General features: G+C 49.4%; 1 protein-coding gene across 2 annotated transcripts; it reads right to left on the bottom strand.

The window, feature by feature from the left end:
- Positions 1-332: 332 nt before the first annotated feature.
- LOC119962466 (C-X-C chemokine receptor type 2-like) lies at positions 333-14848 on the bottom strand. 2 transcript variants are annotated; one of them, XM_038790417.1, is made up of 2 exons: positions 14510-14848; positions 333-1627 (listed from the first exon to the last, which is right to left on the bottom strand). In XM_038790417.1, exon 2 carries the CDS (start codon positions 1622-1624, stop codon positions 554-556), a length of 1071 nt encoding a protein of 356 aa, XP_038646345.1. In that variant the 5' UTR covers positions 1625-1627; positions 14510-14848; the 3' UTR covers positions 333-553. The 2 variants fall into 2 exon arrangements, with proteins under 2 accessions (XP_038646345.1, XP_038646344.1); XM_038790416.1 differs by lacking the exon at positions 14510-14848 and adding an exon at positions 8494-8636.
- Positions 14849-17736: the final 2888 nt, after the last annotated feature.

Here is a 17736-nt window from a genome sequence, read left to right as displayed (position 1 = left end):
TTCTTATGTTCTTATATCGCCAACTTCAGATGGTTCTCCCAGTTTTACTCTGATCGTTACTCTGAAAGACTTAGAGGGAAAGCAAATCACTTCTAACTCCAGAGTAACTGTTTAAACTCGCAGCTGCAGCCCCGTACGTACCCCCTCGCCCCCCCCCCCCACCTCCCTGCCCCCCCCCCACCCACCCTCCTGCCCCCCCCCCCCCCCCCCACCCACCCGCCCACCCGCAACCCAACCTGACATTCCCCCACTCCCAACCTGATTACCCCCTCCCGGTCATCAGCCCCCCCCCCCCCCCCCCCCACCCCCTCACCCCCACTCCCCGGCTTTAAACATCTCTTTTACAGAAATTAATACCGTAAGAAAGGGAGCGTTTCTTAGCTCCCTGCACCCCAGTTGCTCCGTGCCAAAGCAGCTGGGAACATGCTCCCCTGCTCCTGCCTCACCCAGCCTGAGTGAGGAAGGTTGAGTGAGGCAGGGTCTCCCGGCGTAGGTAAGTCCGGCAGGAGGGGCAACCCGCCAGAGATTGCCACTCTGGGGTAGTTAGGGACCATTATACGTTGGTTGCAGTGAATCTAGATAAAGTGACGGATGTAGATTTCTCAAGCTGTGACTCTTCACTCTGTTCAGTGATTGCTTTCATACGCAAAAGGTTGAACAAGTTTCTCCTGAATTTCACCCCGATGAATGCGTACAGGATTGGGTTGATGCAGCAGTGCAGGAATCCCAAGATTTGAGTTGCGGTCAGAGCCCTATCGGCATGATGACGCATGTCACAAGTCTCTCGGATGTACTTGCTCCTCATCAGTGTGTCGATGAACACGGTGATATTGTGCGGGAGCCAACAGAAGAGGAAGGCCAGCACCACCGCGATGATGACTTTCATGGCTTTCTGTTTCTGGAACCCCCTCGTTTGACACAGTCTCCAAATCGTCACACTGTAGCAGAAGATCATCACAGCCAGTGGAACGAGGAACCCAATAAAGTGCCTCAGAAACCTGGTAGTTATCCTCCATTTTTCAGCCAATTTACCGTCAAGTACCTCATGGCAGAACTGCCTGTCGAAACCAGCTGGGTTGTATTCACCCTTGTACAGAATAGGCAAAGACAAAACAATGGCCAACACCCAGACAACAGCACAGATCACCTTGATTACAAATGGCCTCTTCTTCTGGTAGATCCTTGTGGAATAGACAATGGACCGATAGCGGTCGACACTGATACAAGCCAGTAACAGAATCCCGCTGTAAAAGTTAACTTCCTGTAACATGCTGATGATCTTACACATGGCATCGCCAAACACCCAGCCAGATATGGCATCCACTGCCCAAAAGGGCAAGGTCACGGCGAATAGGAGATCTGCCACTGCCAGATGAAGCAGGTAGTTGTCTGTGGATGATGTTGTACGTCGATTGTAAAGTAAAACCACCATTACAACCATGTTCCCTGCCATAGCGAGGAAACAGACCAGGCTATAGACAACAGCAATGGCAGTGTTGGTCGAGAGGGTATTAATTACTCGACTGCAGGGAGCCTTATCCGGATCAAAAGTGCTGTTGGGATTATAGGTATAAATTGGAATATGAGAAAAAAGATCGTCAGGGTTTATGTGTATTGAAGACATGTTCTGAAACAAAAGAAAAGTAAATCAGCAAATAAGAATAAAGCCACGCTCAGGTACCAGATTTGTGCTGCTCGTACAATCAATTTTGAGGGAGTTTAAACAGTTAAATATTCCAGAAGCTGATCGTAAAACCCTACAGTTCAGAAGGAGGCCATTCGGCCCATCGAGTCTACACCGACCTTCCGAGTAAAGAGCACCCCACCCAGGCCCACACTCGCGCCCTATCTCCGTAACCCCACCTAACCATTTAGACACTAAGGGGCAATTCTAGCACGGCCAATCCACCTAACCTGCACATCTTTGGACTGTGGGAGGAAACTGGAGCACCCGGAGGAATAATAATCTTCATTAGTGTCACAAGTAGGCTTAATTAACACTGCAACGAAGTTACTGTGAAAATCCCCTAGTCGCCACATTCCGGCGCCTGTTCGAACATTAGTTGGGAGGGGGTGGGTGGGAGGGTTGGGGGGAGGGGGAGGCGATGGGTGTTATTGGAGGCTATGGGGGATTCCTGATTCCTTTTTGTCAGTTGTTTATGTGAACATGTGGGAGAATGTTTGGATTTTGGTGGGAGGATGGGATCGTTGTTATCGATATGGGGACTGACATATTTGTTACTGATTACTGTTTATTGTTGGTGGGTGTGAATTTGGGAGAAAATGTGAAAAAGAAGGAGAATAAAGAAATATTTAAAAAGTTCACTCCCACACTCTGAGCAGGATTTTCCCACATGTAATCGAAGGGAACCAGGCATATGATTGGGGATTGAAGTCTTTGGTGGCAATGACTAGATGGGGGGAGGGGGCGGGTGGTGGAGTGGAGCAGATCGGACTGGGATGGTGGAAACATTAGACGCGACATGAGGTTCAGAGACAATGGGAATGTGTTGTAAATAGTTTAAAAAGACTAATTTGGAGATTATACTGTGGGTGGGGAATGTGGAGTAAAGGGTTAATGTTTCCATTCTTCGACAAGGTGGCTTCAGGGGAGAACCAGGTTGGACACACCATGAAGTTTGAAATGAATAAAATGAAAATGGCTTATTGTCACACGTAGGCTTCCAATGAAGTTACTGAACAAAAGCCCCTAGTCACCACATTCTGGCACCTGTTCGGGGAGGCTGGTATGGGAATTGAACCCGCGCTGCTGGCCTGCCTTGGTCTGCTTTCAAAGCCAGCGATTTCGCCCAGTGCTAAACCAGCCCCTAAACAGTCTTTGGCAATAGTGTAAATTGGGGGTGATGTAGCAGTCACTGAATCCAGGGGGTCCAGGCTCGTGTCCTAAGGACATGGGTTCAAATCCCACCAACTCAAATGGTGGAATTTAAATTCAGTAATGGTTGCCAGGCAATGATCATCCATTGTCATTAAAACCCATCTGGTTCACTGGGGAGGAGATCTGTCATTGCTAACCTGGCCTACATGTGACCCCCAACCCCACGGCAGGATGGTTGACTCCTCATTGACCCATGGCTGAGTTAGGCCATTAGGTAACGCCCAGGACCCTGGAAATAAAAACTATTTGCTGACATAGTTTGCAGTGTTGTTTCACAGCGCCGGGGTCCCAGGTTCGATTCCCGGCTTGGGTCACTGTCTGTGCGGAGTCTGCACATTCTCCCTGTGTCTGTGTGGGTTTCCTCCGGGTGCTCCGGTTTCCTCCCACAAGTCCCAAAAGACGTGCTGTTAGGTGAATTGGACATTCTGAATTCTCCCCCAGTGTACCCGAACAGGCGCCGGAATGTGGCAACTAGGGGGTTTTCACAGTAACTTCATTACAGTGTTAATATCAGCTACTGGTGACAATAAAGATTATTATTATTATTGAAACCTCATCAAAACATTCAGCATCGCTGACAAAGGCTGGTCATCCGGAATTGCCATTGAGAAGGTAATGGTCAACTGTTTTGTTGACCACTGCAGTCGTCTGGTGGAGGCACCTGTAATAACCCAGGAGACATTAAGGTGAAGGTTCAGACAGGTTTATTCTAAACTCAAAAGCTAAGCCGCATGCACAGCGCACAACACGAGCTTCCCCGCCCGGGTATAACACACCACCCGGTCTGGATCTGGGTCTGGGACAGCAATAAAAGGGCTCAGTAATGTGTCCACACTGGCGGAGCCTCTGCCCTTTACCACAGGAACGTGCACTCTACAGGGAGATCACTGGGTGATTCCCCCTGGTCCTTGTAAGGGTTAACACATCCCTCCCCACCCCCCTTCCCCAAGTCCAAATCCTCCCCCTCACTCCCCGATAATGAGGTCTCCTTTGCCTCTGAGCGCACGACCTTCAGTCTACTATCAGCGGAGCCTGATGTGGGCGTGGGAAGCTGGGAGAAGATCGTCACTTCCTAGCCGAGCGTCGCGATGCCACTGACGGAGGCTCTTCCTCGACATTGACATCTTGCTTCTGGTCAGTCACCTCAGACTCCACTTCTGAGCCCAGGTCTTTGTCCTGTTGGAGATGACTCTTGGGATGAGTCCCCTGCCTGGAAGTAGGTCGCAAGGATGTTGAGAGCGTCACCCCGCCCAGAGTAGTTTCTGCAGTTGAGGTTCCTCTGCTCCTGAGATGGTCCATGTGTTTATTGATGGTTATCTCCCTTGGTCTTGACCTTGTACGTCACGGGGTCAGTCTTTTCCCACCACGAATCCCAGGATCCAAGGGGATCTGCCGCCGAAGTTCTGAACACAGACGGTATCTCCCGGTGTAAAAGTCTTGCTGCGTTGCTGCGTTTCATAATTATTCTCTGCACCTCCTGTTTTGACTCTACTTTCTCACCCAGGCTGGGAAAGAATAGACCCCCTCGGCAAAATCACATCAAGCCCAGTGGTAGTGGCCACACTGAAAACGTGGGCCCAACTAAGACAGCACTTTGGGCTGACTTGGATGTCCCCCATGGTTCCCATCTGCGGCAACCACAAACTCCCCCCAGCCATGCTAAACACCACCTTCAGGAAAGGGAGACGGGACGGGAGCATGCTGACAGTTAGGGACTACTACATAGGGCACAGACTGGCAATAGTGGGCGAACTGACTGATAACATAAACTGCCAACTGCAAATAAATCACTTCCTATGCAAGGAGACAGTCGGGTACCCCAGAGACCCCAGAGACCACACTACTAGAGGACCTGATAAACACAGACAGTAAAGAAGGGAAAATGCATGGACAGCTACTGGGCAGAACTCGAACACCATTGGTTGAGACCAGATGGAAATGGGAGGATGAACTAGGGTCAGAGGTGGGGTGGGGACTCTGGAGCGATACACTGAGCAGGGCCAACTCCACCTCCTCCTGCGCAAGGCTCAGCCTAATGCAGCTCAAAGTGATGCACAGAGCGCACCTGACCAGAACCCGAATGAGCAGGTTCTTCGCCGAGGTGGAGGATAAATGTGAGCAGTGCCAGAGGGGCCCGGCCAACCACACCCACATGTTCTGGGCTTGCCCCAAGCTTGCTGGGTTCTGTACAGCCTTTTCCGAGGCAATGTCCAAGGTTGTGGGGGTGAGGGTGAAGCCATGCCCAATAGTGGCAATCGTCGGGTATCGGAGCAGCCAGAGCTACACATGGGGAAGGCGGCCAACACCCTCGCTCTCGCTTCCCTAATCGCCGCCGGAGAATCCTGCTCGGCTGTCGATCAGCAGCACCACCCACAGCTACAGACTGGCTCGCTGACCTCTCGGAATTCCTCCACCTGGAGAAGATTAAGTACGCCATCCGAGGGTCGGAGAAAGGCTTCCTAAACGCATGGGGGAGGTTTGTCGGCCTGTTCTAGAACCTGCTCGAGGCCAGAAACAATGAATAAGTTGGGGAAACGGGAAAGTTAGAAAGAAAAGGGAGAGGAAAAAATAAAATAAAATCAGGGGGGGGAACTACAGGAGCGCGCAACCCGGGGGGGGGGGGTGCAGGGAGGGGGCCAAGGCCCCCCCCCACCCCAATCACAGGAGAAACATAGCCGAAGTTGAGGGGGAAGAAAAGAAAGTGGGGGGAAGGGGAGAGGAAGTGGGGGGCGAAACACCCCCCCCCCCAAAACTAGCCAGGGGGGACACAAGGAGGGGGTGGGGGGGAGGGGGTAGGGAGGGGTGGGCTGGGGGGGGAGGGGAGGGAGGGCCAGAGGGCAGCAGAATGTAAATAGGGGAAATTAAGGGAAGGATAAAACAACCTTCCTGTATTGTACCGTGAATAAACACGGCCAACAATGTACTGCATCGTTTATAAATTTGAAAATGCCGTTAAAAAATATTTCCAAAAATCAAAAGGGAAAGAATGGACTGAGTCTGGTCCAGGGGCATCAGCCCATCGACAATTCTGCTGCTGCAAGCCCCCGCCATAGTGTGTAGCTCGGTCCTGTAATTGAAGAGAAACTGAGCCAATCTGGTGCCGAGCGAGCCAGCAGTCCCTTTCTTCATGCCGCTTTTAAACGTTTGGACCGCCCGTTCGACTGGGCCATTAGACGATGGGTGGAATGGCGCCATTCGGGTGTGTTTCACCCCCTTGGACTTGGCGAACGTCTGGAATTCTTCACGAGGGAAGGGGGTGACCTGGTCGGAGCCGAGGACCTTCGGACCTCCAGGGCAGCACGGTAGCATTGTGGATAGCTCAATTGCTTCACAGCTCCAGGGTCCCAGGTCCGGTTTCCGGCTCGGTCACTGTCTGTGTGGAGTCTGCACGTCCTCCCCGTGTGTGCGTGGGTTTCCTCCGGGTACTCCGGTTTCCTCCCACAGTCCAAAGATGTGCAGGTTAGGTGGATTGGCCAGGCTAAATTGCCCTTAGTGTCCAAAATTGCCCTTAGTGTTGGGTGGGGTTACTGGGTTATGGGGATAGGGTGGAGGTGTTGACCTTGGGTAGGGTGCTCTTTCCAAGAGCCGGTGCAGACTCGATGGGCCGAGTGGCCTCCTTCTGCACTGTAAATTCTATGATAAAGTCTATGAAGGGTGGCGCTGGAAATCATGGAGGATATCTGACGTACGTCCATCCAGTTACAATGGACATTGACCAAGATTAGAAACCCTGACCCCATAAACAGCCTGGTGAAGTCAGTGTGTCCAAGATCTTCCTGACCACTCCCATGGATGTATTGAGGCCAACTGTGAGATCTTCTGATCTTCCCAACATGACGGGCGCTGTTTTTCAAAATTTTCAATGTTGGAGACAAGCTCGGACCACCAGACGTAGCTCCTTGCGAACGTCTTCGTTTTAGCAACTTCTGATTTTACCCAGGCCACTATGCTGTCTATATCCCTTTGCCAACTCCTAATGTCTTTTCCAGAACTTACTTTCCTCTGGCTATCTAGTTCCAGGTCAGGATGGTGTCTGACTTGGAGGGGAACTGGTAGCTGGTAGCGCCCCATGCATTTACTGCCCTTGTCCCTCGAGGTTGTAAAAACCATGGGCTTGGAAGGAGCAGTGGAAGGGGTTTAGGTGGGTTACTGTACTGCATCTTGTATACAGGATGCACTGCTGCCAATATGTGGTGCAGGAAGTGAACGTTTAATATAGAACAGTTTGCCAAATAAGTTGGCTGCTTTGTCCTGGATGGTGTTGAGCTTCTTGAGTGTTGTTGGAGCTGCGCTCATCCAGGCAAGTGGAGAGCATTCCATCACACTCCTGACTTGTGCCGTGTAGGTGGTGGACAGGCTTTGGGGGGTCAGGAGGTGAGTTACTCACTGTAGGACTCCGAGATTCTGACCTGCTCTTGTAGCCACAGTATTTATATAACCAGTTCAGTTTCTGATCAATGGTAACCCCCAGGGTGGGTATGGAAGGACTTCAGCGTTGGCAATGACATTGCATTCAGTATTTCTCCATCAGCTCTTCCCCCCCAACCTCCTTCGCTTAAAAGGGAAAAGCTCCAACTTTCCCAACTTAACTTGGAACTAACATCCCGTATCCCTGGAGCCGATCTCTGCACCCAATCAAGGACCCTCACATCCTTCCAAAAATGAGGTCAGCAGAACGTGAGTCGTACTTCGGCTGGGGCCTCAATAAAGCTTTGTAGGGGTTCAGTATAATCTTGGCTCATTGTTAGGGGGCCAGGCTGGCACTACCAGGGTTTGCAGGTGGCACTGCCAGCCTAATGGGGCACTGCCCGGGTGCCAGGTTGGCACTGCCAGGGGTTGGGGGGGGGGGGAGGAATTAGCAGGTGGAGAGGGTGAGGGGGTGTTCCCAGGCCCAGGGACCTCCCTGAGGTCATGGGGAGGGAAGCAGGGGTCGAAAATGGGGAGGAGGGGCTGAGAGGGAAGGAGGGGTGGGTGCGGGGCGAGCCAGACACACTGGTGCCCCGATCTGTGAGGGGCCTCTCCAGCTGGGCTTGCCAGCAGGAAGCGACTCATTAAATGCAGCCTCTGCAGGGAGAAACTCCCTAAGAAACAGCAAAGTACTGTTGAATAGCAGAGCGTCTCGTAGCATTGCAGCCATCTAAGAAATCCCCGCTGAACACTCCCAATACAGGATATAGAGTTCTTCCGGTTAAATCCGCCCAATATATCTTTCCAACTTCAAAGATCTATGCACGTGCACCCACATGTCCCTCTGTTCCTGCATACCCTTTAACCTCTATGGCCTCGCTCCATCCTTTCTGTCAAACTGCATCACCTCGTACCCCTCCCATTTGTTATCGAGCCCCCCTCTCCCCACTGCCCAGGGTTCTCCTTAGCACGCTTCAGAACTACCCCAATCCTCTGCCCCCTCCCCCCCAGGCTCTGCAATTTGTGACCTGTTGGAACTCACCCAACTGCTGATTTCTCCCCACCTTGTGGTAGGGAGTTAACATCAACCCTTGGATGTTTCAGAGGGTTATCTAATAGCCAGTGCCAACACATCCCTTGCTGAGCAGAGGAATGGTTTACAAAGTCAATTCAATTAAATGGCGTACCTTCTCAAATGGGCGATTGATGTTTCCTGCCTGTCTGCCAGCTGATAAAATTATTTTCGTGACCGTCTCACGTCCCACACAGGAGCAACACGCAGAATTATTCCACAATGTTTGATGAGCTGAACGCAGATTAATATCTCTGCAGGGTGAGAGGATGATACACTGCGTGTTGTGTAAATCAACTGGGCGTCTACAAAGTGAGAACTGTTGCAATGTATTACATTGCTTCCAAACTGTAGCGCAATCTAGCGCTCTGGGGCAGCACGGTAGCACAGTGGGTAGCACGGCTGCATCACAGCTCCAGGGTCCCAGGTTCGATTCCGGCTTGGGTCACTGTCTGTGCGGAGTCTGCACGTTCTCCCCGTGTCTGAGTGGGTTTCCTCCGGGTGCTCCGGTTTCCTCCCACAAGTCCTGAAAGACGTGCTGTTAGGTGAATTGGGCATTCTGAATTCGCCCTCTGTGTACCCGAACAGGCGCCGGAATGTGACGACTAGGGGCTTTTCACAGTAACTTCATTGCAGAGTTAATGTAAGCCTACTTGTGACAATAAAGATTATTTATATTAGCCTGGTTTAGCACAGTGGGCAAAATTGCTAGCTTGAAAAACAGACCAAGGCCAGCAGCACGGGTTCAATTCCCATACCACCCTCCCTGAACAGGTGCCGGAATATGTCGACTAGGGGCTTTTCACAGTAACTTCATTTGAAGCCTACTTGTGACAATAAGCGATTTTCATTTCATATCATTTCATTCATTCGCGTGCTCCTACTGGCGCACGGTTATGTACCTCGATTCCGACGTTGACGGGGAGGGTCGGAGCATTGCGTTCAGATCGGCGCCCCCGATGCCTGCCGCCGATCCCAATTTCGCAATTCCACGCCCGCATTGTTGACCCCGATACTACCATCGGCCGATGGAGAATCCACCCCACAATCTGCAAGTTCACTGTCCCTCCATCTCTGAGAGACAGAGGAAAGGATGTGCCACTTATCTCCAAGGCCACTCCTTCTCTGAATCTGTGAGCTGTACTTTGTGCTGGACCAACTCCAGTCTTCTCCCCCTTTGCATTGTAAACCCTTCTTGCCAAGGTTGAAAAAACAAGCCCGTGAATGAATACAGGCAGTGATATGTGCCAGTCAGTGATATGTGCCAGTCAGTGCTATGTGCCAGTCAGTGCTATGTGCGAGGTAGTGGTATGTGCCAGGTAGTGATATGTGCCAGGCAGTGATATGTGCCAGTCAGTGATATGTGCCAGTCAGTGCTATGTGCGAGGTAGTGGTATGTGCCAGTTAGTGATATGTGCCAGGCAGTGATATGTGCCAGGCAGTGATATATGCCAGGCAGTGCTATGTGCCAGGCAGTGATATGTGTCAGGTAGTGATATATGCCAGGCAGTGATATGTGTCAGGCAGTGATATGTGTCAGGCAGTGCTATGTGCCAGGCAGTGATATGTGCCAGGCAGTGATATGTGTCAGGCAGTGCTATGTGCCAGGCAGTGATATATGCCAGGCAGTGATATGTGCCAGGCAGTGATATGTGTCAGGCAGTGATATGTGCCAGGCAGTGATATGTGCCAGGCAGTGATATGTGTCAGGCAGTGATATGTGCCAGTCAGTGATATGTGTCAGTCAGTGATATGTGCCAGGCAGTGCTATGTGCCAGGCTGTGATATGTGCTATGCAGCGATATGTGCCAGTCAGTGATATGTGTCAGGCAGTGATATGTGCCAGTCAGTGATATGTGTCAGGCAGTGATATATGCCAGGCAGTGATATGTGCCAGTCAGTGATATGTGCCAGGCAGTGATATGTACCAGTCAGTGCTATGTGCCAGTCAGTGATATGTGTCAGGCAGTGATATGTGTCAGGCAGTGATATGTGCCAGTCAGTGATATGTGCCAGGCAGTGATATGTGCCAGTCAGTGCTATGTGCCAGTCAGTGATATGTGCCAGGCAGTGATATGTGCCAGGCAGTGATATGTGCCAGTCAGTGATATGTGCCAGTCAGTGATATGTGCCAGGCAGTGATATGTGCCAGTCAGTGCTATGTGCCAGTCAGTGATATGTGCCAGGCAGTGATATGTGCCAGGCAGTGATATGTGCCAGGCAGTGATATGTGTCAGTCAGTGATATGTGTCAGGCAGTGATATGTGTCAGGCAGTGATATGTGTCAGGCAGTGATATGTGCCAGGCAGTGATATGTGCCAGGCAGTGATATGTGTCAGGCAGTGATATGTGTCAGGCAGTGGTATATGTCAGTCAGTGATATGTGTCAGGCAGTGATATGTGCCAGGCAGTGATATGTGCCAGTCAGTGATATGTGCCAGGCAGTGATATGTGTCAGGCAGTGATATGTGCCAGTCAGTGATATGTGCCAGTCAGTGATATGTGCCAGTCAGTGATATGTGTCAGTCAGTGATATGTACCAGGTAGTGGTATGTGCCAGTCAGTGATATGTGTCAGTCAGTGATATGTGTCAGTCAGTGATATGTACCAGGTAGTGGTATGTGCCAGTCAGTGATATATGCCAGGCAGTGATATGTGTCAGTCAGTGCTATGTGCCAGGCAGTGATATGTGTCAGTCAGTGATATGTGCCAGTCAGTGATATGTGCCAGTCAATGCTATAAGCCAGGCAGTGATATGTGCCAGGCAGTGATATGTGCCAGGCAGTGGTATATGTCAGGCGCAGAAGTAGTAAATTGGAGTTGAAGCAATATTTTTCACCCAGAGGGTAGTGGGGCCTGGAGTTCACTTCCTGATAGAGAGACAGAAACCTAAAACTATATATTTTTAATCTTGAATATGTACCTGAGACGCTGTAATCGACAGGGCTGAGGGCCAAGTGCTGAAAGATGGGATCTTTTTCAGCCAGTATGGACGTGGTGGCCACATGGGCTCCTTCTGTCCATACTTATATGTTTCTGTGGGGCCAGTTTAGCTCACTTGCGCAGACAGCTGGTTTGTGACGCAGAGCGGGGCCAGCAGCGGGGGTTCAATTCCCCGTACCAGCTGACATTATTCACGACCTATCGGCCCCACCTTCTCAACCCTGCCCCTCTGCTGAGTTGAGGTAATCCTGAGGTCATCTGGGACTATGGCAACCTTACTTTACATTATATACGTTTCCATGTGAGAACTGAATGATCAGAGGCTGGGAAATAGAAGAACTCAATTGTGGTAGTGTGGCCCCTTTAACGGGTGTTCCTTTGTGGTCCATGTGCTTAGGGCCTATTGCGCGGGAATGCACTAACCCTGACCAATAAGAGATCAGCATGGGTCACAGGGAGCAGTGTTCTAGTTAGAATGAAACCGGGAGCCAGAGCATTAACACCGATATCGGAGACTCTGTCTGTGTATACGTTAGCCTTCTTAGTTGTCAATAAACACTTTGTTCTTCATTACTGCGGCCTATCGTCCTGTGATTGCCTCAAGCCACTACATGAAGCTGCACAATTGGAGTTTACAATGCAGCTGCAGAACAGCACACGTTTCCTGGGCCAGTATTAGCAATCATGTTTTACATGTAATGTTACATCATAGTTGCATCATAGCAATAAAACTCAGCTCAATATCAGAGAATCATGTTTCAGTTTTAATGAAAGGAATTAGAAAGGATCAGTGACCAATGGGCAGCACGGTAGCATGGTGGTTAGCACAATTGCTTCACAGCTCCAGGGTCACACGTTCGATTCCCCGCTGGGTCGCTGTCTGTGCGGAGTCTGCACGTTCTCCCCTTGTCTGCTGGGTTTCCTCCGGGTGCTCCGGTTTCCTCCCACAGTCCAAAGATGTGCAGGTTGGGTGGATTGGCCATGATAAATTGCCCTTAGTGTCCAACAAGGTTAGGAGGGTTTATTGGGGATAGGGTGGAAGTGAGGGTTTAAGTGGGTGGGTGCATACTTGATGGGCCAAATGGCCTCCTTCTGCAGTCTATGTTCAATTATTAGGGGGGGTTTTGGTGTGAAGGTCTGATAGCTACTGGATTGTACCATTTTGTCTTAAACCCTGGGTATAGCATATAAACCCGGGGTATAGCGTACAATCTTTTTAGAATTCGATCTTGGATTGTCAGCAAGGCCAATATATGTTGCCCATGTCTAACTTCCCTTCAGAAGATGGTGGTGAGAATCTTGAACCACTGCAGCCACGTGGTGTACGTACACCCACTGTGCTGTTAGGGACCGAGTTCCAGGTATTTGACCCAGCGACAATGAATGAACGGCCGATATATTTCCAAGTCAGGATGGTGAGTGACTTGGAGGTGGTAGTGCGTATGGTGTGTTAGCTTTTATTGGTAGAGGAATTGAGTTTCGGAGCCATGAGGTCATGTTGCAGTTGTACAAAACTCTGGTGCGGCCGCATTTGGAGTATTGTGTGCAGTTCTGGTCGCCACATTATAGGAAGGATGTGGAAGCATTGGAAAGGGTACAGAGGAGATTTACAAGAATGTTGCCTGGTATGGAGGGAAGAACATATGAGGAAAGGCTGAAGGACTTGAGGCTGTTTTCGTTAGAGAGAAGAAGGTTAAGAGGTGACTTAATTGAGGCATACAAGATGATCAGAGGATTAGATAGGGTGGACAGTGAGAGCCTTTTTCCTCGGATGGTGATGTCCAGAATGAGGGGACATAGCTTTAAATTGAGGGGCGATAGATATAGGACAGATGTCAGAGGCAGGTTCTTTACTCAGAGAGTAGTAAGGGCGTGGAAAGCCCTGCCTGCAACAGTAGTGGACTCGCCAACACTAAATGCATTCAAATGGTCATTGGATAGGCATATGGACGATAAGGGAATAGTGTAGAGGGACTTTAGAGGGGTTTCACAGGTCAGCGCAACATCGAGGGCCGAAGGGCCTGCACTGCGCTGTAATGTTCTATGTTCTATGTTCTAATGTCTCTATCACTCTTCTCCTTCTAGATGGTAGAGGTCGCAGGTTTGGAAGGTGCCGTCAAAGGAGCCTTGGTGAGTTGCTGCCGTGAATCTTACAGATGGTACACACGGCTGCCACTGTGCATCGGTGGTTGAGGGAGTCAATGTTTAAGGTGGATGGGGGCTGCTTTGTCCTGGGTGGTGTCAATATCCTTGAGTGTTGTTGGAGTTGCACTCATTCAGGCAAGTGGAGAGTATTCCATCAGACGCCTGACTGTGCCTCGTAGACAATGGACGGACTTTATCTGGGGGTGAGTTATTCACTGTAAAATTCCTAGGCTCTGACCAGCTCTTGTAGCCATTTATATAGTTGATTCAGTTACATTTCTTTTCAATAGTAACCCCGACCAATATCAGTATTTTGATGGACAGATACATCTGCAACAGGTACATTGATGAGGAAGAGGTCATGGAGGTTTATCCTTTTTGTTGATTCTCTTGCCACCTGTTGCAACTCCTGCCCAGCAGATATGTCTTTAGCACTCAACCAACTGAATAGGTAATAGTTCTAGCGAGCCACTCTTGGTGACAGACATTGAATTCACCCGGGGGGGGGGGGGCACAGTGGTTAGCACGGTTGCTTCACAGGGCCAGGGACCCGGGTTCGATTCGAGGCTTGGGTCACAGTCTGTGCGGAGTCAGCACGTTCTCCCCGTGTCTGCGTGGGTTTCCTCCGGGCGCTCCGGTTTCCTCCCACAAGTCCCGAAAGACGTGCTGTCAGGTGAATTGGACATTCTGAATTCTCCCTCTGTGTACCCGAACAGGCGCCGGAATGTGGCGACTAAGGGATTTTCACAGTAACTTCATTGCAGTGTTAATGTCAGCCTACTTGTGACAAAGTAAAGATAATTATTATTATTACACCAGGTGGCATGGTTAGTACTGCTGCCTCACAGCACCGAGGACCCAGTTTGATCCCGGCCCTGGGTCACTGTCCGTGTGCACTTTGCACATTCCCCCCGTGTTTGCGTGCGTCTCACCCCCACAATCCAAAAAGATGTGCAGGGTAGGTGGATTGGCCACGCTAAATTGCCTCTTAATTGGAAAAAAAATAGTTGGGTACTATAAATTTATAAAAGAAAATTTATTACCTTCAGTGCCCTTCCTGTTCTCAGTGCTGCTTCCAAATGGTGATCCACATGGAGGAGCAATAATTCATCAGAGGGCGGGTGATAAACGGTAATCTGCAGGAAGTCTCCTTGCCCATGTTTGACCTGATGCCAGGAGACGTCATGGGATTTGGAGTCAATGTTGAGGACAGTCAGTGGCACTCCATCTGAAGTATGTACCACTGAGCTGCCACCTCTAAAACTGTGATGGAGGGGTCGAGAACATCGGCGGTGAGGTATGATTTAGGCAGTTAGCACAGTGGTTAGCACTGTTGCTTCACTGCTCCAGGGTCCCAGGTTCGATTTCCCGACTTGGGTCACTGTCTGTGTGGAGTCTGCACGTTCTCCCCGTGTCTGCGTGGGTTTCCTCCGGGTGCTCCGGTTTCCTCCCACAGTCCAAAGACGTGCAGGTTAGGTGGATTGGACGTTCTGAATTCTCCCTCTGTGTACCCGAACAGGCGCTGGAATGTGGCGACTCGGAGATTTTCACAGTAACTTCATTTGCAGTGTTAATGTGAGCCGACTTGCGACAATACAGATTATTATTATTAATTGTCAAATCTGCAGCACATCTCCCTCACTTTTACCATAGATTCCCAGATGGTCATGAGGACTTTGCCAGGTCAGCTGGATGGGGTTTGCCTTTGTCATATCTGCTGCTGCGGCCGATCTCATGTGGTCCATCTGATATTATTCATTTCCAAAGCGATTTCATCGTTCGCAATGAAAACACACATCGGCACATGCTTTGCCGACCTCATGTATTATCAGACATGAGAAAGTGTAAACGATAGCTGTTGTGGTTGTATTTAACCAACTGGATCTTAATCCAAAGATCCCTAAATCCCTAACTTGGGAGCTTATCACAGAAGCTCCCAAGTCTACACGAATGATAAGCTCGAGCTGAAAAAACACAATTTTCATTCAACTTATTTTATTGATAAAGACAGTCCATTAAGTACAAATAGGTATCGAAAGAGTACTCACAGTTAGTCAGTTTTTTAAACTTATCAGCGCTTTATAGCATTAATATATTTATATACTTTATATTATTTAGCACTTTATAGTGGGTAGTATTTGTTCAAAATGAAGTGTTCCTCATTTAGAATGTATTTGCTATGCAGCATAGAATTGTCTCTGGTGTTTGTCCTTTTATTGTTCTCCCTTTGCATAGGCCTGTTTACTCAAGGGGTTAATTCATCACGGGGTACACTTGCGCCCTCCCTCAGTGACACGCTCCGAATACTTGAGTGTGTAAGTGTTCACAGGCATTTCACTGGCAGCCATGAACACAGACACATCACAAACCCAAATCAGTCCAAAGATGTGCGGGTTAGGTGGATTGGCCATGCTAAATTGCCCTCAGTGTCCAAAAAAGGTGAAGTGCGGTTACTGGGTTATGGGGATAGGGTGGAGGTGTGGACTTTGGTCGGGTGCTCTTTCCAAGGGCCGGTGCAGACTCGATGGGCTGAATGGCCTCCTTCAGCATTGTAAATTCTATGATGAAGGGGCTGGTTTAGCACAGGGCTAAATCGCTGGTTTTGGAAGCAGACCAAGGCAGGCCAGCAGCACGGTTCGATTCCCGTCCCAGCCTCCCCGAACAGGTGCCGGAAGGTGGTGACTAGGGGCTTTTCACAGTGACTTCATTTGAAGCTTACTCGTGACAATAAGCGATTTTCATTTCATGATTCTATTCTTACCGGCCATGCATGCGTGCACTGTCCTGTGCAAGTACCCAGCTGGCAATCAGAGTACCATCTTTGGCAATGTTTCCTCCCACTCGGGTAAAATGACCAACTGAATTTTAGGCCCGATGTACAATTGGACGCTTCCTGGTATCCTGCAGAATTGCAATCGGCAACTCCGTTGGGTGTTGCAATCCCCACTCCGAGACCTGATTGGCTGCGAGCCAGAGAACATCCTGGAAGGGCACAAGGACAGTGTCAGGCACCCGGGACCCTCCCCAGTGAAGAATCTGTGCAGGGGCAACAAAGAAGACTTGACTGTGAGCCAGAGGAACAGGCGGAATAGGCGAATAAGTCCCACCTTCACAGCCGGAGGCCCTGAAACCACCGAGACCCAGAGAATTGGACCCGCAACTCGATTGTGTTCATCGGCACGGGTATTATTAAGCATCTTGGGATTACTGGGGATAATTTAAGGGGCGGCAAATGTTTTTACAGTGTTTGATAATAAACCTGGTGGAATTGTAAACTCACCAATAACGGCATCTCGGTAAAATGTTTGAGTGATAAACTGGTCCAAATGTCTGAGCTTCTGCAGACAACAGCACCAAGTGCCATTGAGGCGATTGTGTTACTGATGCTGCTGTGACAGAGAACTCTTCCTCACTTCTCATTTTTACATGTTTGCTGGGCAGTCTCCAACAAGTCCATTCCTAAAATCCCAATTAGCACCCTATCTACGTCAGTTGGCTGTGGTATTGTGCGAAGCAAATAATGGCATGATGGGAAAACTAGTCAAGTTTCTTGGTACAATAAAATTTAAACTGACTCCACATAACCTAAGGGACAAATACAAGTAGCCAAGGTCAACTTGACCCGAAAACTGGCTGACTCTAAACTCGGATAAAAACTCAGTCGTCCCACCCCAGAGCAATCTAAATACACAAGATCAACTAGAAATAGTTCTTTTTGATACTTAAACAAATCTGCTCCGTTTCTTAAACATGCACCAAAAGACCTCTAAAGGTCAGCAAGGTGACGCCATTTTAATGATTATTACTTATGTTTTACTTTTGATCAAATTCCTGACCAAGCTGTATTCACGTTATCTTGATTTTATAATGTATAAATGTCTACCTATTTTCTGTAATATCCAGATTTGGAAGGGAACCAGCAGTTTGTACTTGACTGCCTTCCGACTCCAAGTCTCAGCCATACTGCTAGCAGTTGTAGTTCGTAAATAAAGCTTAGTTTTGCTTACCTAACGAACCTTGTTGAATCTTTCTATCACAGTCCAGAAGCGGGGAAAATATTGATTACGACATGGCGGCTGCTTTGGACACCGATAAGGCCACCGACTCTATTTGAGGCGTTTACCAGGCAAAGGGGGTTAAAATTGACCCCATTGGTTAATCTTTCATAAGTTAAGCTGAGGGGGCAAGGTTTGATCAGGAATAGTCAGTGTGGCTTTGTCAGAAGGAGGTCACGCCGAACAAATTTGATTGGATTTTTTGAGCATGTGAC

The sequence above is a fragment of the Scyliorhinus canicula genome, chromosome 2 (assembly GCF_902713615.1).
Source record: "Scyliorhinus canicula chromosome 2, sScyCan1.1, whole genome shotgun sequence".
Taxonomy (NCBI): Eukaryota; Metazoa; Chordata; class Chondrichthyes; order Carcharhiniformes; family Scyliorhinidae; genus Scyliorhinus; species Scyliorhinus canicula.
Note: the sequence above shows the minus strand (reverse complement) of the source record. Positions and strands in the feature narration are given on the sequence as shown.